General features: G+C 43.1%; 1 protein-coding gene across 1 annotated transcript in view; it reads left to right on the forward strand.

Annotated features, from left to right (window-relative positions):
- Positions 1–17878, forward strand: part of LOC130198496 (catenin delta-2-like) — a 264975-nt gene extending 247097 nt beyond the window's left edge. The window contains exons 14-16 of the mRNA XM_056421662.1: positions 7442–7526; positions 7624–7750; positions 17724–17878. Of these exons, the coding sequence (XP_056277637.1) occupies positions 7442–7526; positions 7624–7750; positions 17724–17878 (367 nt within the window). The remainder of the gene's footprint in view (positions 1–7441; positions 7527–7623; positions 7751–17723) is intronic.
- Positions 17879–18174: the final 296 nt, after the last annotated feature.

The following is an 18174-nucleotide window of genomic DNA, read 5'->3' on the forward strand; positions in this document are numbered from 1 at the left end:
GAACGACGAGAGACAGGGATGCACAAATACAACTTGTGCCCAAGAGAGGAGCTGTGTCTGCTGTCTGGAGGGTTCAGTACTTTTTTCTTCTTCAGTGAGAGAAATCTAGTCTCTGCTGGGCTTTAACCAGTGTATCAAAGTCAGGCTGAATGTATGAGGTGGCTATGTGAAGCACAGCTGACAGATGATCATCAGTGAGAGAGGATCTGTACTTGGACTTGTTGAACTTCATCACTGAGAAGGTTTGTTCACAGATGTAGGTCGGACCAAAGAGAACCAACATTTTCTCCTCCTTGAGAGGAGTTAAAAGCCAGCAGTGACTTGAAGTGCTCTGCCAGTACCACATCAGACTGCAAGTCAATGAGTTCCAGCTGGGTGCGTCATCCACAATGCAGGTGAAGGGAGAGGAGACCAGGTGCATTCGTCAGTGCAGTCACATCCACAGCAAATGCTAAATCTGCTATCCAGTCCCCATCTGAGAGCTCTGGGATGTATTTGCCTTTCTTCTCACAAAACTCCAGAATCTCTGCTTTCAGGTACCAAAATGTTTTCAGCATTTTGCTCAGGCTGAGCCATCTGAATTGAATGGTAACCAATGTCACCATGTTCAGTGTCATGCTCCTCCAAAAGCGAAACAAATTGTCTGTGATGTAATGCTCGTGCCCTGATGAAATTGACTATTTTAGTCACAACATCAGTAACATGGCTCACTTTTAGCACTGACTTGCACAACACATGCTGATGTAAAATACAATGTAAATATACCAATTCCTGCTCTGGGTCGATTTCTGTAACTTTATCTTGCATCCGTTTCAAAAGTCCAACATTTTTCCTCGTCAGATTTGGACAACCATCGGTTGTGACACCTGTCAGTCTGCCCCATCTCAGTCCCAGCTCGTCCATACATGTAGTTACAGATCGTGAACAGATCGCTCCCCGTCGTCGTCGTCCCTTTCATTGACCGCAGTGCAGCCAGCTCCTCCACAATCTTGAAGTCTTTCGTTATCCCACGGAAAAACACAAGTGACTGGGCTGTGTCACGGACATCACAGCTCTAGTCCAAAGCTAAGCTAACATTTGCCACCTCACGTTGCATTCCTCGCGATGTCCTCGATCCTTCTCGTCACGGTTCGCCTGGACATTCTCAAAAGCTTCTCTTTTTTCGGGCCATATTAGCACCGCAGAGTCAACCAAGCACTCCTTAATGAACTCCCCCTCTGAGAATGACTTGCTGTTTTTAGCGATTTTGTGTGATATCAAAAAGCTGGTCTCCATTCGGCATAAACCTTTCTTTTTCTAGCATGAGCGGACATTGTTGCTATATTGTGACGAGGTAATATCAGGTAACGTCAGTAGGGCTGCAACAACGAATCGATATAATCGATAAAAATCGATTATTAAACTAGTTGGCAACGAATTTCATTATCGATTCGTTGTGTCGCGCGATTATTACGGCGCTCAATAAGTCACAGAGTATAAAAAAAGTTGAGTTGAGCGCAGAACGGCGCTGGGGAAACCAGAGCATAGCGGTGGGAGAGGAGAGAACGCTGCGTTGTGAGAGCCAATCAGCGCTGAGCTGCTCCTCTGTTGATGAATCTAATTGGCTGCTGCTGCTCACGTGGCGCTGGATGCGGAAGTCATTCACGGAGCTAAGTGCGCCTCCGGGTGACGTTATGAACCCAGACACCAGGGCGCTACATGTCACGACGTGTGTGGCATTTCCACAAGAGTATAGCGTAGAGAACGTGATTATTTATTCCGTGGCGGATAGCGGAAAATATTTTTCCACGGAGAAAGGCAACGGAGATAAGCCACGACGCCACTCGCTCTGACGGAGCGGAGCAGCGCGTGAGCTCTGATCGTGCGCTTTTTTAATGAAGTATCTATACTAAAAATATGCTAAATCACATGGTTTTTAACGTACGGGTACTTTGTTAGCATCGCTGCACCGTGCAGCGTGACAGCAGCAAATGTAGCGGACTAACATTCAAGCTAACCTAACTTCCCAAACGCTGTCGACATTTGAACGCTGATTGGCCGAGACGTGACACGTCCCATCAAAGATGTTTTATTGCGAAGAGCACCACTTCACATTTTTTCCACGTCTCACTGTAACGGCAGCGGGCCAGGTGAAAAAAATAATAAATCGGAACGCGTCTCTGATATTGTTCAGGGGGCCGGTCCACATGGGGACCACTGCTCAGGAGAGTAAACTGCTGTCAGTCTGTTTGTGACGGGTTCATCACCATGGTGACCAGTGGGTCTCCAGGACCTTTCCATGACTTTAAACCAAATTTCCATGATTAAACATTTTGTGAAAACTCTGTCTATACGTGACAAAGTGAGAAGATGTAGTATTTAAACTAACAATGAGAATTCCAAAGCATACCGTATATATACCGTGTAAATTAAAATTTGAATAAAACAAATTTTCATTACTTTTCCAAATATTTTGGGATTTTATTTTTTTCAATTACTTTTATAGGCCTGCTAATAGCCATTTAAAAATTCCATGACTTTTCCAGGTTTTCCATGACCGTACGGACCCTGTTTTGAATAAAGGGTTGAAAGTTAAAGTGTTTTTGTTTTTTATCCGATTAATCGATTAATCGATAAAATAATCAACCGATTAATCGATTCTCAAAATAATCGTTCATTGCAGCCCTAAACGTCAGATAACCCCAATCACTTCGTCTCATCACAAAATGATTTGAGATGTATCACGTCATTCGGTACGCTTAAAAAAATATAGAAAATATATATACAGTATATATACTGTATATACAATATATAATGTATTTCGAAAATATATACAAGCAACACAGTTTTAGTCCTCAAGTTAGGTAGAATTAGAAAATACTATAACAACTCTGCTGTTATGTTCAAGTTAAATGCTGTACTGTACCGAAGCGCTGTAATATCCTACTGTTCGTGTGACATTGAATGTGTTTGAGAACAACCCTGTATCACAAAAAGTATGTTCCCCCAGACCTAAAATACAATTTGCAGTTACGTTTGACTGAAACGTATTTCTTTCCAAATTACGTTTGACTGAAACGTATTTCTCTCCAGATTACGTTTGTATTTAACGTATTATAATTACAAATACGTCTCTGATCAACGTATCTTTGCCGTTTGTTATCTCTCTTTTCTACAATGCTGTTATGAATTGTAAAAAGCGTCCTCTAGTCTTATTTATTATTATTTTATATGTTGTTTCGCCTGCGTATTATGACAGCAATAAGCGTTGTCGGATCATATGAATTGGCGTGAAGACTTACTGCTGGTGACTCTCCTTTATTTTCTTTTTTTAGGTGACAATACATTAATTAAAACTCGTACACTATCACCACCTCATCACCACCTTAACAGAGTTAGTCCCATACGGGTCAAATCAACTATTAAACTTGTTATAAAATGCGCATCTGTCCGTAATCTATACCATAAAGTTCGCATTTTAACCTAAAAAAAAAAGCGCTTCCTTTTAACCTTTCAAAATAAAAGTCCGATTTATCTGTTAAGCGGAAGTAGTATAAAACGTCTATATTTATTCAAACAATACAATATAAAAGTCATACATACATCAAAATCAATAAGGAAAACGCCAAACAGTCAAACAACTCAAAACAATAAACCCTTCATGGCGTTATTTACAGGCATGTTTACTTCTCATCAAACAAAAAGAGCAGGTATCCGGAAAAATCTGGGAAATAATTTGGGAATTGTTAATAAAACATGATTTACCCTTCAACTTCCACTGATATGCATGCAAACTAATACATCGCTTCACACACAAACACACACACACACACTGACAGAATCACATAGACACTCATATACGTACACACACACACGGCAGAGACACACACATACTCACACACACAGACACACACTCTCATACGCACACACTCTTACACACGCACACACACACTCTTACACATGCACACACACAGACAGACACACACTCACACACACACACAGAATGACAGACACACACACAGACACACACTCAGACACACATACAGACACTCACATACATACACACACAGGCAGAGACACACACTCACACACACACACACACACACACATATACACATGCACACACACGCATACTCTGCAGACTGACCCTTGACCTCCCAATTGTCTCTCAGATATAACCATACTGCTTTATATTAAATATATTATATCTACCTAAATATAAGACTTTGAGGTCATGAGGGGAATCCCCTCCAAAACCTTCACAAGAGAAAATTGTCACCGTGCCAATAACCCTTATACGATCCTCAAAACCAGTCTTTTCGTAATTTTTTCATACTTTCAATCAACTTAAAGATCTGGATTCTTTTCAGATTCAAAGAGGGGCCTCTGAATATGAATACCCTACAGTTTTGGACCGATATCTCTGAGTTAAGGGCCCCAAAAACAGGTCCAACGGGTCAAATTGGGTAAACATGTCAGAGCTTAGCTTTCTTTTCCAGGTTGTAGCCACTCCCAAATGGGGTAGAATACAATTGAAATTGTTCATATATTACAAACATTTGAGGAGTTGTTCACCTTTGAAGGAAGGAATTTTGTTTTTTCTGGGTTTTTAAACCCTTCCCAAGCAGGGATGCTAAGTGCTATATTTTGCCAGCCTACATGGTTGGGCCCCATTTGGGAGGGGCTACAACATGCAAAAGAAAGCTAAGCTCTGACATGTTTAGAAGAAGAAAAAGCTAAAATCAGCCCAAGCTCACAACAGGCTCTCAGATTTGTCAAACCACACACCCTCTTCAAGTCCTGGATTTCAGACAGCCAATTAACTCTTGTGGGTGTTTCGGAGGAAATTTCACCCCATCACCTCATTGTAGGCCCTGTCCTGAGTGTCTGTGTTCAATTTGGGATTTCCAGGACTAATATTTCGGAGATTATGGCCATTTTTGCACTTGTCAAAAAATATGCAAATTTAAGAGAATAAGGCCCAATTTGACCCTTTGGACCTGTTTTTGGGGCCCTTAACTCAGAGCTATCGGTCCAAAACCGTAGGGTATTCATATTCAGAGGCCCTTCTTTGAATTTGAAAATAATTCAGCTCTTTAAGTTGATTGAAAGTATGACAAATTAACTAAAAGACTGGTTTTAAGGATTGTACAAGGGTTATTGGCACGGTGACATTTTTCTCTTGTGAAAGTTTTGGAGGGGATTCCCCTCATGACCTCAAAGTATTGTATTTAGGTAAATATAATATATTAAATATAAAGCAGTAGGGTTATATCTGAGAGACAATTGGGATGTCAAGGGTCAATCTGCAGAGTATGCGTGTGTGTGCATGTGTATTTGTGTGTGTGTGTGTGTGTGTGATTCTGCCTGTGTTTGTATGTATGTGAGTGTCTGTATGTGTGTGTCTGAGTGTGTGTCTGTGTGTGAGAGTGTGTGTCTGTGTATGTGTGTGTCTGTCATTCTGTGTGAGTGTGTGTCTGTCTGTGTGTGTGCGTGTGTAAGAGTGTGTGCGTATGAGAGTGTGTGTCTGTGTGTGTGAGTATGTGTGTGTGTGTGTGTGTGTGTGTGTGAAACGATGAATTAGTTTGAATGCATATCAGTGGAAGTTGAAGGGTAAATCATGTTTTATGAACAATTCTCAAATTATATCCCAGATTTTTCCGGATACCTGCTCTTTTTGTTTGATGAGAAGTAAACACGCCTGTAAATAATACCATGAAGGGTTTATTGTTTTGAGTTGTTTGACTGTTTGGCATTTTCCTTATTGATTTTGATGTATGCCTTTTATATTGTATTGTTTGAATAAATATAGACGTTTCATTCTACTTCCGCTTAACAGACAAATCGGACTTTTATTTTGAAAGGTTAAAAGGAAGCGCTTTTTTTTTTAGGTTAAAATGCGAACTTTATGGTATAGATTACGGACAGATGCGCATTTTATAACAAGTTTAATAGTTGATTTGACCCGTATGGGACTAACTCTGTTAAGGTGGTGATGAGGTGGTGATAGTTTCTGAGTTTTAATTAATGTATTGTCACCTAAAAAAAGAAAATAAAGGAGAGTCACCAGCAGTAAGTCTTCACGCCAATTCATATGATCCGACAACGCTTATTGCTGTCATAATACGCAGGCGAAACAACATATAAAATAATAATAAATAAGACTAGAGGACGCTTTTTACAATTCATAACAGCATTGTAGAAAAGAGAGATAGGCCTAACAAATGGCAAAGATACGTTGATCAGAGACGTATTTGTAATTATAATACGTCAAATGCAAACGTAATCTGGAGAGAAATACGTTTCAGTCAAACGTAATTTGGAGAGAAATACGTTTCAGTCAAACGTAACTGCAAATTGCATTTTAGGTCTGGGGGAACGTAATTTTTGTGATACAGGGTTGTTGAGAACTGAGTCAGGCACCGGGTGAGGGATACGATTGTGTGGCTTCAGAATAGGTGGCATGGCGGGCAGCCGATAGCCTGGATAAAACCTTCTTTCTTTCTTTTTTGCCTTGGTTCGGACTGGCAGTAACCAGTTGCAGTTCAGTAATAAAGCGAAGTTGAGGGGCCGGTCAACATCAGCCGTATGCGGCCCGTGCTATGCCCAGGTCTGTCGTAGAACTGCGGTCAACTCAGCCGACACTCGGATCCCCGTGGTCAAATCAGCCGACACTTAAATTTGTGTGCACCTATATACTGATGTTCACGGTAAACGCATTCGATCGGGAGCACGCGAGGGTTTTGATGAAGTTAGCGGAAAGATTCACGTGAAACAACATCCGTTTTTCAAAATAAGATGTCGACAAATCATAGACTATAAATATATAAAAGTAAACAATGAACTTTTCCCAAGAGTTCCTGGAAATGACTGCTGCAGTTGTGTTCAAGACATATCTGAATTCCCCTAGCCTAGCAATAGAACAATTTTAATGTATCAATTAGGACATTTTTCAAAGTAAAAATCCGAAATGTTTAAAGAAGGTAATTTCTTTAATGTTTGAGGCGCTCTAGATATGTTTTTCCTCAGAGTCCCAGGCAATGACTGATGCAGATGTGTTCAGGATGTCCCTGACTTCCATTACCCTGGAAATCAAACATATTTACTCTGGCAATTCGGAGATTTTTCAAATTAAATGTCCTAAATGTTTAAAGAAATCGGTCAAGTCAAACCCGGAGGACGCAGAATGAAATATTGGCCATTTATTACTCAATGTTATCTCAGTACAATTGGAGTGCCATATCTGCAGAGATAAAGAGGCATTTGCATTTTACATCTATGGCCGTCTTTCTTCTTTGGGGACAACACTGAGACAAAGCGTGACTGGTGTAGTGTCTCGCCTTAATGTCTGTCTCCTTGTTCTTCTGCATTGTGATGTCTGTATCGCTCCCATGAGCTCAAAGCAGGACAGTCAAGCTTTATACTTGTTTTGTCTTTCTTTCCCTCTCTGCTGAATTCCCAGACATAGTCCCAAAGTCGTGAAGGCAGCATCTCAAGTCCTGAACAGCATGTGGCAATACAGAGACCTCCGCAGCCTCTACAAAAAGGTAAAGTCTGAATGCGCTCCGGACCGTGGTGTGCAGGTGCATTATTTCTAACACCGGCTAATCTCTCCTCCTCTGGTCCTTCTCTTGTCTTCTCCAGGACGGCTACTCCCAGTACCATTTCGTCGGCTCTTCCTCCACGATAGAGAGGGACAGACAGCGCCCTTATTCTTCCTCTCGTACTCCGTCCATCTCCCCCGTACGGACCTCACCCAACAACCGATCAGGTGAGTTCCAACCCTGTATCACAAAAATTACGTTCCCCCAGACCTAAAATGAAATTTGCAGTTACGTTTGACTGAAACGTATTTCTCTCCAAATTACGTTTGACTGAAACGTATTTCTCTCCAGATTACGTTTGTATTTGACGTATTATAATTACAAATACGTCTCTGATCAACGTATCTTTGCCGTTTGTTTTCTCTCTTTTCTACAATGCTGTTATGAATTGTAAAAAGCGTCCTCTAGTCTTATTTATTATTATATTATATGTTGTTTCGCCTGCGTATTATGACAGCAATAAGCGTTGTAACGGATCACATGAATTGGCGTGAAGACTTACTGCAGGTGACTCTCCATTATTTTCTTTCTTTAGGTGACAGTACATTAATTAAAACTCGTACACTATCACCACCTTAACAGAGTTAGCCCCATACCGGTCGAATCAACGATTAAACTTGTTATAAAATGCGCATCTGTCCGTAATCTAAACCATAAAGTTTGCATTTTAACCTGAAAAAAAGTGCGCTTCCTTTTACCCTTTCAAAATAAAAGTCCGATTTATCTATTAAGCGGAAGTAGTATAAAACGTCTATATTTATTCAAACAATACAATATAAAAGACATACATCAAAATCAATAAGGAAAATGCTAAACAGTCAAACAACTCAAAACAATAAACCCTTCATGGCGTTATTTACAGGCGTTTTTACTTCTCATCAAACAAAAAGAGCAGGTACTCGGAAAAATCTGGGAAATAATTTGGGAATTGTTAATAAAACATGATTTACCCTTCAATTTCCACTGATATGCATGCAAACTAATACATCGCTTCACACACACACACACACACACACACACACTGACAGAAACACAGAGACACTCACATACGTACACACACACACAGACACACACTCTCATACGCACACACTCTTACACACGCACACACACACTCTTTCACATGCACACACATACAGACAGACACACACTCACACACACACACAGAATGACAGACACACACACAGACACACACTCAGACACACACACAGATACTCACATACATACACACACAGGCAGAGACACACACTCACACACACACACCCACACACACACCCACACAAATGCAGATGCACACACACGCATACTCTGCAGACTGACCCTTGACCTCCCAATTGTCTCTCAGATATAACCCTACTGCTTTATATTTAATATATTATATTTACCTAAATATAAGACTTTGAGGTCATGAGGGGAATCCCCTCCAAAACTTTCACAAGAGAAAATTGTCACCGTGCCAATAACCCTTGTACGATCCTTAAAACCAGTCTTTTAGTTAATTTTTCATACTTTCAAATCAACTTAAAGATCTGGATTCTTTTCAGATTCAAAGAGGGGCATCTGACTATGAATACCCTACAGTTTTGGACCGATAGCTCTGAGCTAAGGGCCCCAAAAACAGGTCCAAAGGGTCAAATTGGGCCTTATTCTCTTAAATTTGCATATTTTTTGACAAGTGCAAAAATGGCCATAATCTCCTAAATATTTGTCCTGGAAATCCCAAATTAAACACAGACACTCAGGACAGGGCCTACAATGAGGTGATGGGGTGAAATTTCCTCCGAAACACCCACAAGAGTTAATTGGCTGTCTGAAATCCAGGACTTGAAGAGGGTGTGTGGTTTAACAAATCTGAGACCCTGTTGTGAGCGTGGGCTGATTTTAGCTTTTTTTTCTTCTAAATATGTCAGAGCTTAGCTTTCTTTTGCAGGTTGTAGCCACTCCCAAATGGGGTCCAACCATGTAGGCTGGCAACATATAGCACTTAGCATCCCTGCTTGGGAAGGGTTTAAAAACCCGGAAAAAAACAAATTCCTTCCTTTAAAGGTTAACAACTCCTCAAATGTTTGTACTATATGAACAATTTCAATTGTATTCTACCCCATTTGGGAGTGGCTACAACCTGGAAAAGAAAGCTAAGCTCTGACATGTTTACCCAATTTGACCCTTTGGACCTGTTTTTGGGGCCCTTAGCTCAGAGCTTTCGGTCCAAAACTGTAGGGTATTCATATTGAGATGCCCCTCTTTGGATCAGAAAATAATCCAGATCTTTAAGTTGATTGAAATATGAAAAATTAACTAAAAGACTGGTTTTAAGGATCGTACAAGGGTTATTGTCACATTGACAATTTTCTCTTGTGAAGGTTTTGGAGGGGATTCCCCCCACGACCTCAAAGTCTTATATTTAGGTAGATATAATATATTTAATATAAAGCAGTAGGGTTATATCTGAGAGACAATTGGGAGGTCAAGGGTCAGTCTGCAGAGTATGCGTGTGTATGTGTATGTGTGTGTGTGTGTGTGTGAGTGTGTGTCTCTGCCTGTGTGTGTATGTATGTGAGTATCTGTGTGTGTGTCTGAGTGTGTGTCTATGTGTGTGTGTGTGTGTGTGTCTGTCATTCTGTGTGTGTGTGTGTGAGTGTGTGTCTGTCTGTGTGTGTGCGTGTGTAAGAGTGTGTGCGTATGAGAGTGTGTGTTTGTGTGTGTGAGTATGTGTGTGTCTCTGCCTGTGTGTGTGTACATATGTGAGTGTCTATGTGTTTCTGTCAGTGTGTGTGTGTGTGTGTGTGTGTGTGTGTGTGTGTGTGTGTGTGTGTGTGTGTGTGTGAAGTGATGTATTAGTTTGCATGCATATCAGTGGAAGTTGAAGGGTAAATCATGTTTATTAACAATTCCCAAATTATTTCCCAGATTTTTCCGGGTACCTGCTCTTTTTGTTTGATGAGAAGTAAACACGCCTGTAAATAACGCCATGAAGGGTTTATTGTTTTGAGTTGTTTGACTGTTTAGCATTTTCCTTATTGATTGTGATGTATGCCTTTTATATTGTATTGTTTGAATAAATATAGACGTTTTATCCTACTTCCGCTTAACAGATAAATCGGACTTGTATTTTGAAAGGTTAAAAGGAAGCGCACCTTTTTTTAGGTTAAAATGCGAACTTTATTATATAGATTACGGACAGATGCGCATTTTATAACTAGTTTAATCGTTGATTCGACCGGTATGGGGCTAACTCTGTTAAGGTGGTGATAGTGTACGAGTTTTAATTAATGTATTGTCACCTAAAGAAAGAAAATAATGGAGAGTCACCAGCAGTAAGTCTTCATGCCAATTCATATGATCCGTTACAACGCTTATTGCTGTCATAATACGCAGGCGAAACAACATATAATATAATAATAAATAAGACTAGAGGACACTTTTTACAATTCATAACAGCATTGTAAAAAGAGAGACAACAAACGGCAAAGATACGTTGATCAGAGATGTATTTGTAATTATAATACGTCAAATAGATTCAAGATTCAAGATTCAAGATGTTTTATTTGTCACATACACACACAGGGTGTGCAGTGAAATGAAAGTGGCAATGCTCAGCAGGAATGTGCAAGGGCAACAAGTACACACTATTTACAAATAAAAAACAACACAATATTTACAGTAAGTGTGTGTGTGTGTGTGTGTGTGTGTGTGCCTAAGAGGGGCAGTTGTGTGGGTCTATGTGGGGGTCCTGGTGAGGTCGGAGTTCACAATCCTGATGGCCTGAGGAAAGAAACTCCGTCTCAGTCTCTCTGTTCTTGCAGCGTGACTACGGAGGCGCCTGCCTGACCGCAGCAGCTGAAACAGTCTGTTGTTGGGGTGGTGAGGATCCTTCATGATCCTGCCGGCTCTGGTTCTGCACCTCCTGGTGTACAAGTCCTGCAGGGTGGGAGTGTAGTTCCAATAGTGCGCTCAGCCGAACGCACTACTCTCTGCAGAGCCTTCCTGTCCTGAGCGGAGCAGTTGCCAAACCAGGCTGTGATGCTTCCTGTCAGGACGCTCTCTACAGCTCCAGAGTAGAAGGACTGAAGGATCCTCTGGGAAACTTTAAATTTCCTCAGCTGCCTGAGGTGGTAGAGGCGCTGCCTTGCCTTTCTCACCAGAGTGTCTGTGTTTGTTGACCATGTCAGATCCTCGGTGATGTGGACTCCCAGGTATTTATACCGCTCACCCTCTCCACAGTAGTCCCGTTAATCCCCAGTGGTGAGTACGTCCTCTGTTGTTGTACCCTCCTAAAGTCCACAATCAGCTCCTTAGTTTTGGTGACATTCATGATGAGGCTGTTGTCCTGGCACCAGAGTGACAGATCAGCAACTTCCTCCAGGTAGGCCTTCTCGTCGTTGTCGGAGATCAGGCCCACCACCACTGTGTCATCCGCAAACTTGATGATGGTGTTGAGCTGAACCTGGCCACACAGTCATGTGTGTACAGGGAGTACAGTAGGGGCTGAGGACGCAACCCTGGGGATCCTGTGTTCAGGGTGAGGGATTTGGAGGTGTGTCTGCCCACCCTGACCACCTGTGGCCTGGCGGTCAGGAAGTCCAGGATCCAAGCATACAGGGGTGTTCAGTCCCAGCTCAATCAGCTTGCCGGCCAGTCTGGAGGGACTATGGTGTTGAAAGCTGAACTATAATCAATGAACAGCAGTCTCACATAGCCCCCTCTGGCTGTCCAGATGAGAGAGTGTGGTGTGCAGTACCTGGGAGACAGCATCATCCGTGGATCTGTTTGGGCGATAAGCAAACTGCAGCGGGTCCATGGAGGAAGGAGGAAGGCGCAGATGTAGTCCTTTATCAGCCTCTCAAAGCATTTCATGACCACCGAGGTGAGGGCCACCGGTCGGTAGTCATTCATACATGCTGGAGAAGCATTCTTGGGCACAGGGACAATAGTGGATCTCTTGAAGCAGGCGGGACCACGGACTCAGCCAGGAGAGGTTGAATATTGTGGTGAACACTGGAGCTAGCTGGTTAGCACAGGTCTTCAGTACTCGCCCAGATATGCCATCTGGACCTGCAGCTTTCCTGGTGTTCACCCTCAACAGAGCCCTCCTCACACTGTGCTCGGTCACAGAGAGTGTGTGTTCATCCCCAGCGGTAGAACTCACCTCGGCTACGCTAATGGTGTTGTTGTTAGCCGGCGAGCTAGCGCTGTTGTTGCTAGCCTCAAACCGTGCATAAAATGAGTTCAGGTCGTCCGCTAGGGATGCGCCGGCACTCACCATTGCGCGGGGTCTGCTCTGGTAGTCTGTGATAGTCCGTAGCCCCTGCCATAGGCGCCTGGTGTCGCGCTGCTCCATCTGTGATTCCACTCTGTCTCGGTACCTCCTTTGGCGCCCTTCACCGCCTCCTCAGTCCATAGACCGCTGCCTTGTACTCGTCCATGTTGCCGGATACAAGACCGGAGTTATAGGCAGCAGTACGGGCGTTCACAGCTTCACGGATGGATCTATCAACCCACGGCTTTTGGTTAGGAAAGACCCTAACTTTTACCGTGGGGACGATGGTGTCCGTTAAGCGTTGCTATGAGGCTCATTGCTACTTCCAAACTCGCTGACGTCACTGGAACTGGATTGGATCATGTCCCAGTCGACGATACTCAGAGCGTCCTGTAGCTCAGCCTCTGATTGGTCAGACCACCGCATTACGCCTCGTCACTACCGCTTCCGCGATCCTTTGTTTATACTCCGGAAGCAGAAAAATGGCGGCATGGTCTGATTTCCTAACGGAGGAGAGAGACAGCCTTGTAGCCTCTCTTGAATGGCGTATAGCAGTGGTCCAACGTTCTTTCCTCTGGTAGCACACGTAATGTGCTGGTGAAAGTTCGGCATGACTTTTTAGGTTTGCCTTGTTAAAGTCCCCAGCCACCACCACAGCCGCGGCGGGATACTTGTTCTGATGCCGACATAACACATCATGTAGGTCCGATAGTGCTACGTCGGTGTCCGCTTGTGGTGGAATGTAGACGGCTGTGGTGATGACCGAGCTGAACTCCCGGGAAGGTAGAATGGACGGCATGAGATCGTCAGATGTTCCAGGTTCGCGAGCAGGAACGAGAAAGAGTCTTAATGTTCTTGGGGTCACACCACATGTTGTTTGTCATGAAGCAAACCCTCCACCCTTAGATTTACCAGACTCTTCCGTTCTGTCTGCACGGTAAACAGAGAAGGACTCGATTGGGCAAATGACTCGATCCGACACCAGCGGGTTCAGCCATGTTTCCGTCAGACAAAAGATGTTACAATCCCGCATGTCCCGTTGGAATCTGATCCTTGCCCTAAAATCATCCATCTTATTTTCCAGAGACTGGACGTTAGCAAGAAGGATGCTGGGCAAAGGTGGACGGTGGGCTTGAACTCTCAGTCTGTTCCGAATTCCGCCCGTTCCCTCGATGTTTTCGCTGCCTCCCGTAGTAGCGGCTCCACTGTTGTTGTTGTGGTTCGCCGCACGATCTCTGCCGGCCACGCTGGATCGATGGAAAAAGTGGACAAAAACCCTTGTTTTGCGCAAAAGTTTATGTCCAAAAGTGTGCTGCGGTCGTATGTTGTTAGTGCCGATGTGTTTGTGGCAAAGAAAATATTAAAAATAAACACAAAAACTAAAAGAGCGCACAATCTCCGCGGAGCTGCCGCGACGGCGACTGGACACAGCCGCGCCATCTACAAACGTAATCTGGAGAGAAATACGTTTCAGTCAAACGTAATTTGTAGAGAAATACGTTTCAGTCAAACGTAACTGCAAATTGCATTTTAGGTCTGGGGGAACGTAATTTTTGTGATACAGGGTTGGTGAGTTCACACAACTGTCCCATCCTCCTGTTTGTCCTCCATCAATCGTTCCACCAGTCCAGTCGAAACAAAATAAAACACGTAACGAACTTGTGGCTGTGTTAACCGTCAAACTGCAAAAGTCACCGGAAGATCACTGTGCCATCCTTGCAGTTGCACCAGATTAGGGTTTGACAAATGTGGGCTCTCCTGGTTTCACAATTATTGGACTCATGACAAAATCCTGTGATGTTCACGAACATTAAAAAAATTAGGAGAGAAAAAATATGTGATCAGTGTTTCACTGAGGACATTTCAGGGCTGTTACAGAAAAAGCTACAAAGCAGTAAGCAGACCGTTGTTACGTTCTCTCAATCGCAGCCGTGAGATTTGTTCTCATTTTCACACCGAATCCTCCAAATAACGGCTGTCGTGAGTTTGTGGGAAGCTCAGCCGCTTTTCTCGGCTCATTAACATCCGACTTGATTTAAACATTGCTTTCCTAACTTATTCAAACTAAATGTACCAAATACATACATAGATTTAAATGTATTGAATTATTAAGAGAATAAATCATACACCAGAAACTTTTGCACTCAATATTTTACCAGACAAGTTTATCTGTTTCCATCATATCTCATGAAACTTTTAATTTAGTTTCGCAATATCATGCAAGCAGAGGGTCCATCAAGTCATTTGTGTGATTTCCTTCTGTGGCAATCCTTCACAAACAAAAGAAGTATTTGGATAACTGGCCATGGAGAGGTGGCTATATCATGATTGACACGTGAAATTATTATTGTAACGCATCCCCGTATATTTCAATTCAATTCAGTTTATTTGTAGAGCCCAATTTCACAAATTTCAAATTTGTCTCGGAGTACTTTACAATCTGTACACATAGACATCCCTGTCCCAAAACCTCGCATCGGATCAGGAAAAACTCCCAAATAACCCTTCAGGGGGGAAAAAAAGGGAAGAAACCTTCAGGAGAGCAACAGAGGAGGATCCCTCTCCAGGATGGACAGGTGCAATATATGTAATGTGTACAGAAGGACAGATTAGAGTTAAAATACATTCAATGAATATGACAGAGTGTATGAATAGTTCATAGTAGGCATATTCCACGATGGAGACCTCCACGATCCATCAGGCAGATGGCGGTGGGGAGGAGGAGTGGGCGGAGTCTCAACAGTGGGCGGAGTCTCAACAGGACAGTGCCGTAGTCGGTAGCAGGAATTCCACGACCCAGACCTCGATGATCCATCAGGCAGATAGGATCTATGCCGTCTCATAGGGTCCGATGACCCTCTGAGACGTGAAGTCAAAAGGACTCCGGGGAGAAAGCAGAGTTAGTAACGTGTGATTGAGAGATGAAAATTCATCCCTAAGGAGAGAAAAAAGAGGATGCATCAGTGCATCCTAAAACATCCCCCGGCAGCTATAAGCCTATAGCAGCATATCAAGGGGCTGGACCAGGTGAACCTGAATCAGCCCTAACTATAAGCTCTGTCAAAGAGGAAAGTCTTAAGTCTTCTCTTAAATGAGGTGACTGTGTCTGCCTCCTGGACTGAAATTGGAAGCTGGTTCCATAAAAGAGGAGCTTGATAACTAAAGGCTCTGGCGCCCATTCTACTTTTTAAGACTCTAGGAACTACAAGTAGTCCCGCATTTAGTGAGCGCAGCTCTCTAGTGGGGCAATATGGTAATCCAAACTCCTTAAGATATGATGGTGCATCACCAATCAAGGCTTTGTACGTTAAGAGAAGAATTTTAAAAGTGATTCTTGATTTTACTGGGAGCCAGTGCAGAGCAGCTAGTGCAGGAGTGATGTCATCTCTTTTCTTAGTTTTAGTGAGAACACGAGCTGCAGCATTCTGGATCAACTGGAGGGACCTAAGAGACTTATTAGAGCAGCCTGATAATAAGGAGTTGCAGTAATCCAGTCTCGAAGTAACGAACGCGTGAACCAATTTTTCTGCATCTTTTTGAGACAAGATGTGCCTGATTTTTGAAATATTACGTAGATGAAAGAATGCAGTACTTGAGATTTGCTTTACGTGGGAGTTAAAGGACAAGTCCCGATCAAAGATAACGCCAAGATTCTTTACAGTGGTGTTGGATGCTAGGGCAATGCCGTCTACAGAAAACACATCACCAGATAATTGATCTCTGAGGTATTAGGGTCCTCGTGACGACTTCGTTGTAGAGGAACCTATTGTTTTTCAAGGAATTATTTTTCTTGTTCTTATTACCTCCCAGCAAACGTTGACTGGCCGTACACCGCATACCCCAACCAAGAAATGCTTCTATGAAATTTCGTACTTTCAAAAGCCCACAGTTTTTACCCCCAATGACAAATTGACTTGAAATTTGGCATACATTTCCGCTTGGACTTTACAAAAAATAAAGTTATGACCATAAGCTCTGCCTACTTAGATTTTCCACCATTTTGAATTTTGTAAAAAACACGTTATTTTTAACTCCTAAATGCTGGGTCCGATTCATACAAAACTTGCTGTCCTTCATTTTTAGTTAAATGCCATCTAAAATCTTTGAAAGATTGTTGATATCTCATTGCGTTTAGACAATATGGACCAATGAACATCCAACGGGTGTAAAATAAAATCAGTGTCACGTGACGAACGGTAAAACACCCGACCGGCGGGCCTGCGTTCTCGGCCGAGGGAGCCGGCGTTCGGCTGGTACCCCCGACATGCGAAGGAGGAACGAGGACCCGCACATCGCTGCTTGCAGCTATATTTATTATTATATTATATTATTAATGCTAAAAGTGGGAAACAGAAGCGAGACAAAGCCACAGATGCAGCCGCACAAAGAGGCTGGCAGGCTCCATGTGAAGGACCGTTGATGATTTGAATATGAGAGGAAACGCTACTGATGTGGGTGAGTAATGCCAAGACAGACAGAGATTAAAGGACCAGTGGCCTGCAGCCAGACAGAAAGAGGAGACAGAGAAAAGAATAAATCAGATGCAGGGGGGGGGACACCTCAATATTTACCTCTTTTAAATCACACCCTGGTCAAAAATCCAGATGCCAGATTTGTGAAGAATACCCACAAGCAGCATCCGTTTCCGACTTATTTCAGTGGGACAGTGACTGCTGTGTCTTTGTCGAGGTAAAATACAAAACCTGAAGTGCTTAAAATGTCCAAATCCATCTGACCTCTCTGCCATGAAGGGACTCGCAGTGTGATGTGAGCGGTGTCCCTCCACCCCTCTGAATTCTAAAGTATTGATGATGTGTTGGAGCGAAGGTCTAAGATGTCGTTGTGTCGTCCCCCCCCCCCCCCCCCCGTTTTTGTGTGTGCAGCGAGCGCCCCAGTTTCCCCTCGGGAGATGGTGGCACTGAAGGAGAGGAAGGCGGACTACGACTCGACCGGCAACGCCAGTTACCATGGCAACAAGGGCGAACACACGTCCCGGAAAGACGCCATGATGGGTAAGAGTTCCACACTGCACGTCTGACCATTGTCCCGTGATGCTAATGTGTTTTCCAGCTCGTGTTTGTAGCTTTGTTTTTTCGCATCAACCACGTGTTGATAGAGGTCTTACATTTTTCAAGGAACAGTACAACATTTTGGAGATTCTTTTTGTTTACATGCAGAGAGTTGGATGAGAACATCAGTGGCATTCTAATTCAGTATCAGTGCAACACTATGAGGCTGGTGCTAGAATCATAAAACACGGGACGAGATGTTAAAACTGTCCATTGTGCCAATAGATGGTATGCACTCACATGATATTCACCGTGATGTTGACAG

This window comes from Pseudoliparis swirei, chromosome 8 (assembly GCF_029220125.1).
Source record: "Pseudoliparis swirei isolate HS2019 ecotype Mariana Trench chromosome 8, NWPU_hadal_v1, whole genome shotgun sequence".
In the NCBI taxonomy this organism is placed as follows: domain Eukaryota; kingdom Metazoa; phylum Chordata; class Actinopteri; order Perciformes; family Liparidae; genus Pseudoliparis; species Pseudoliparis swirei.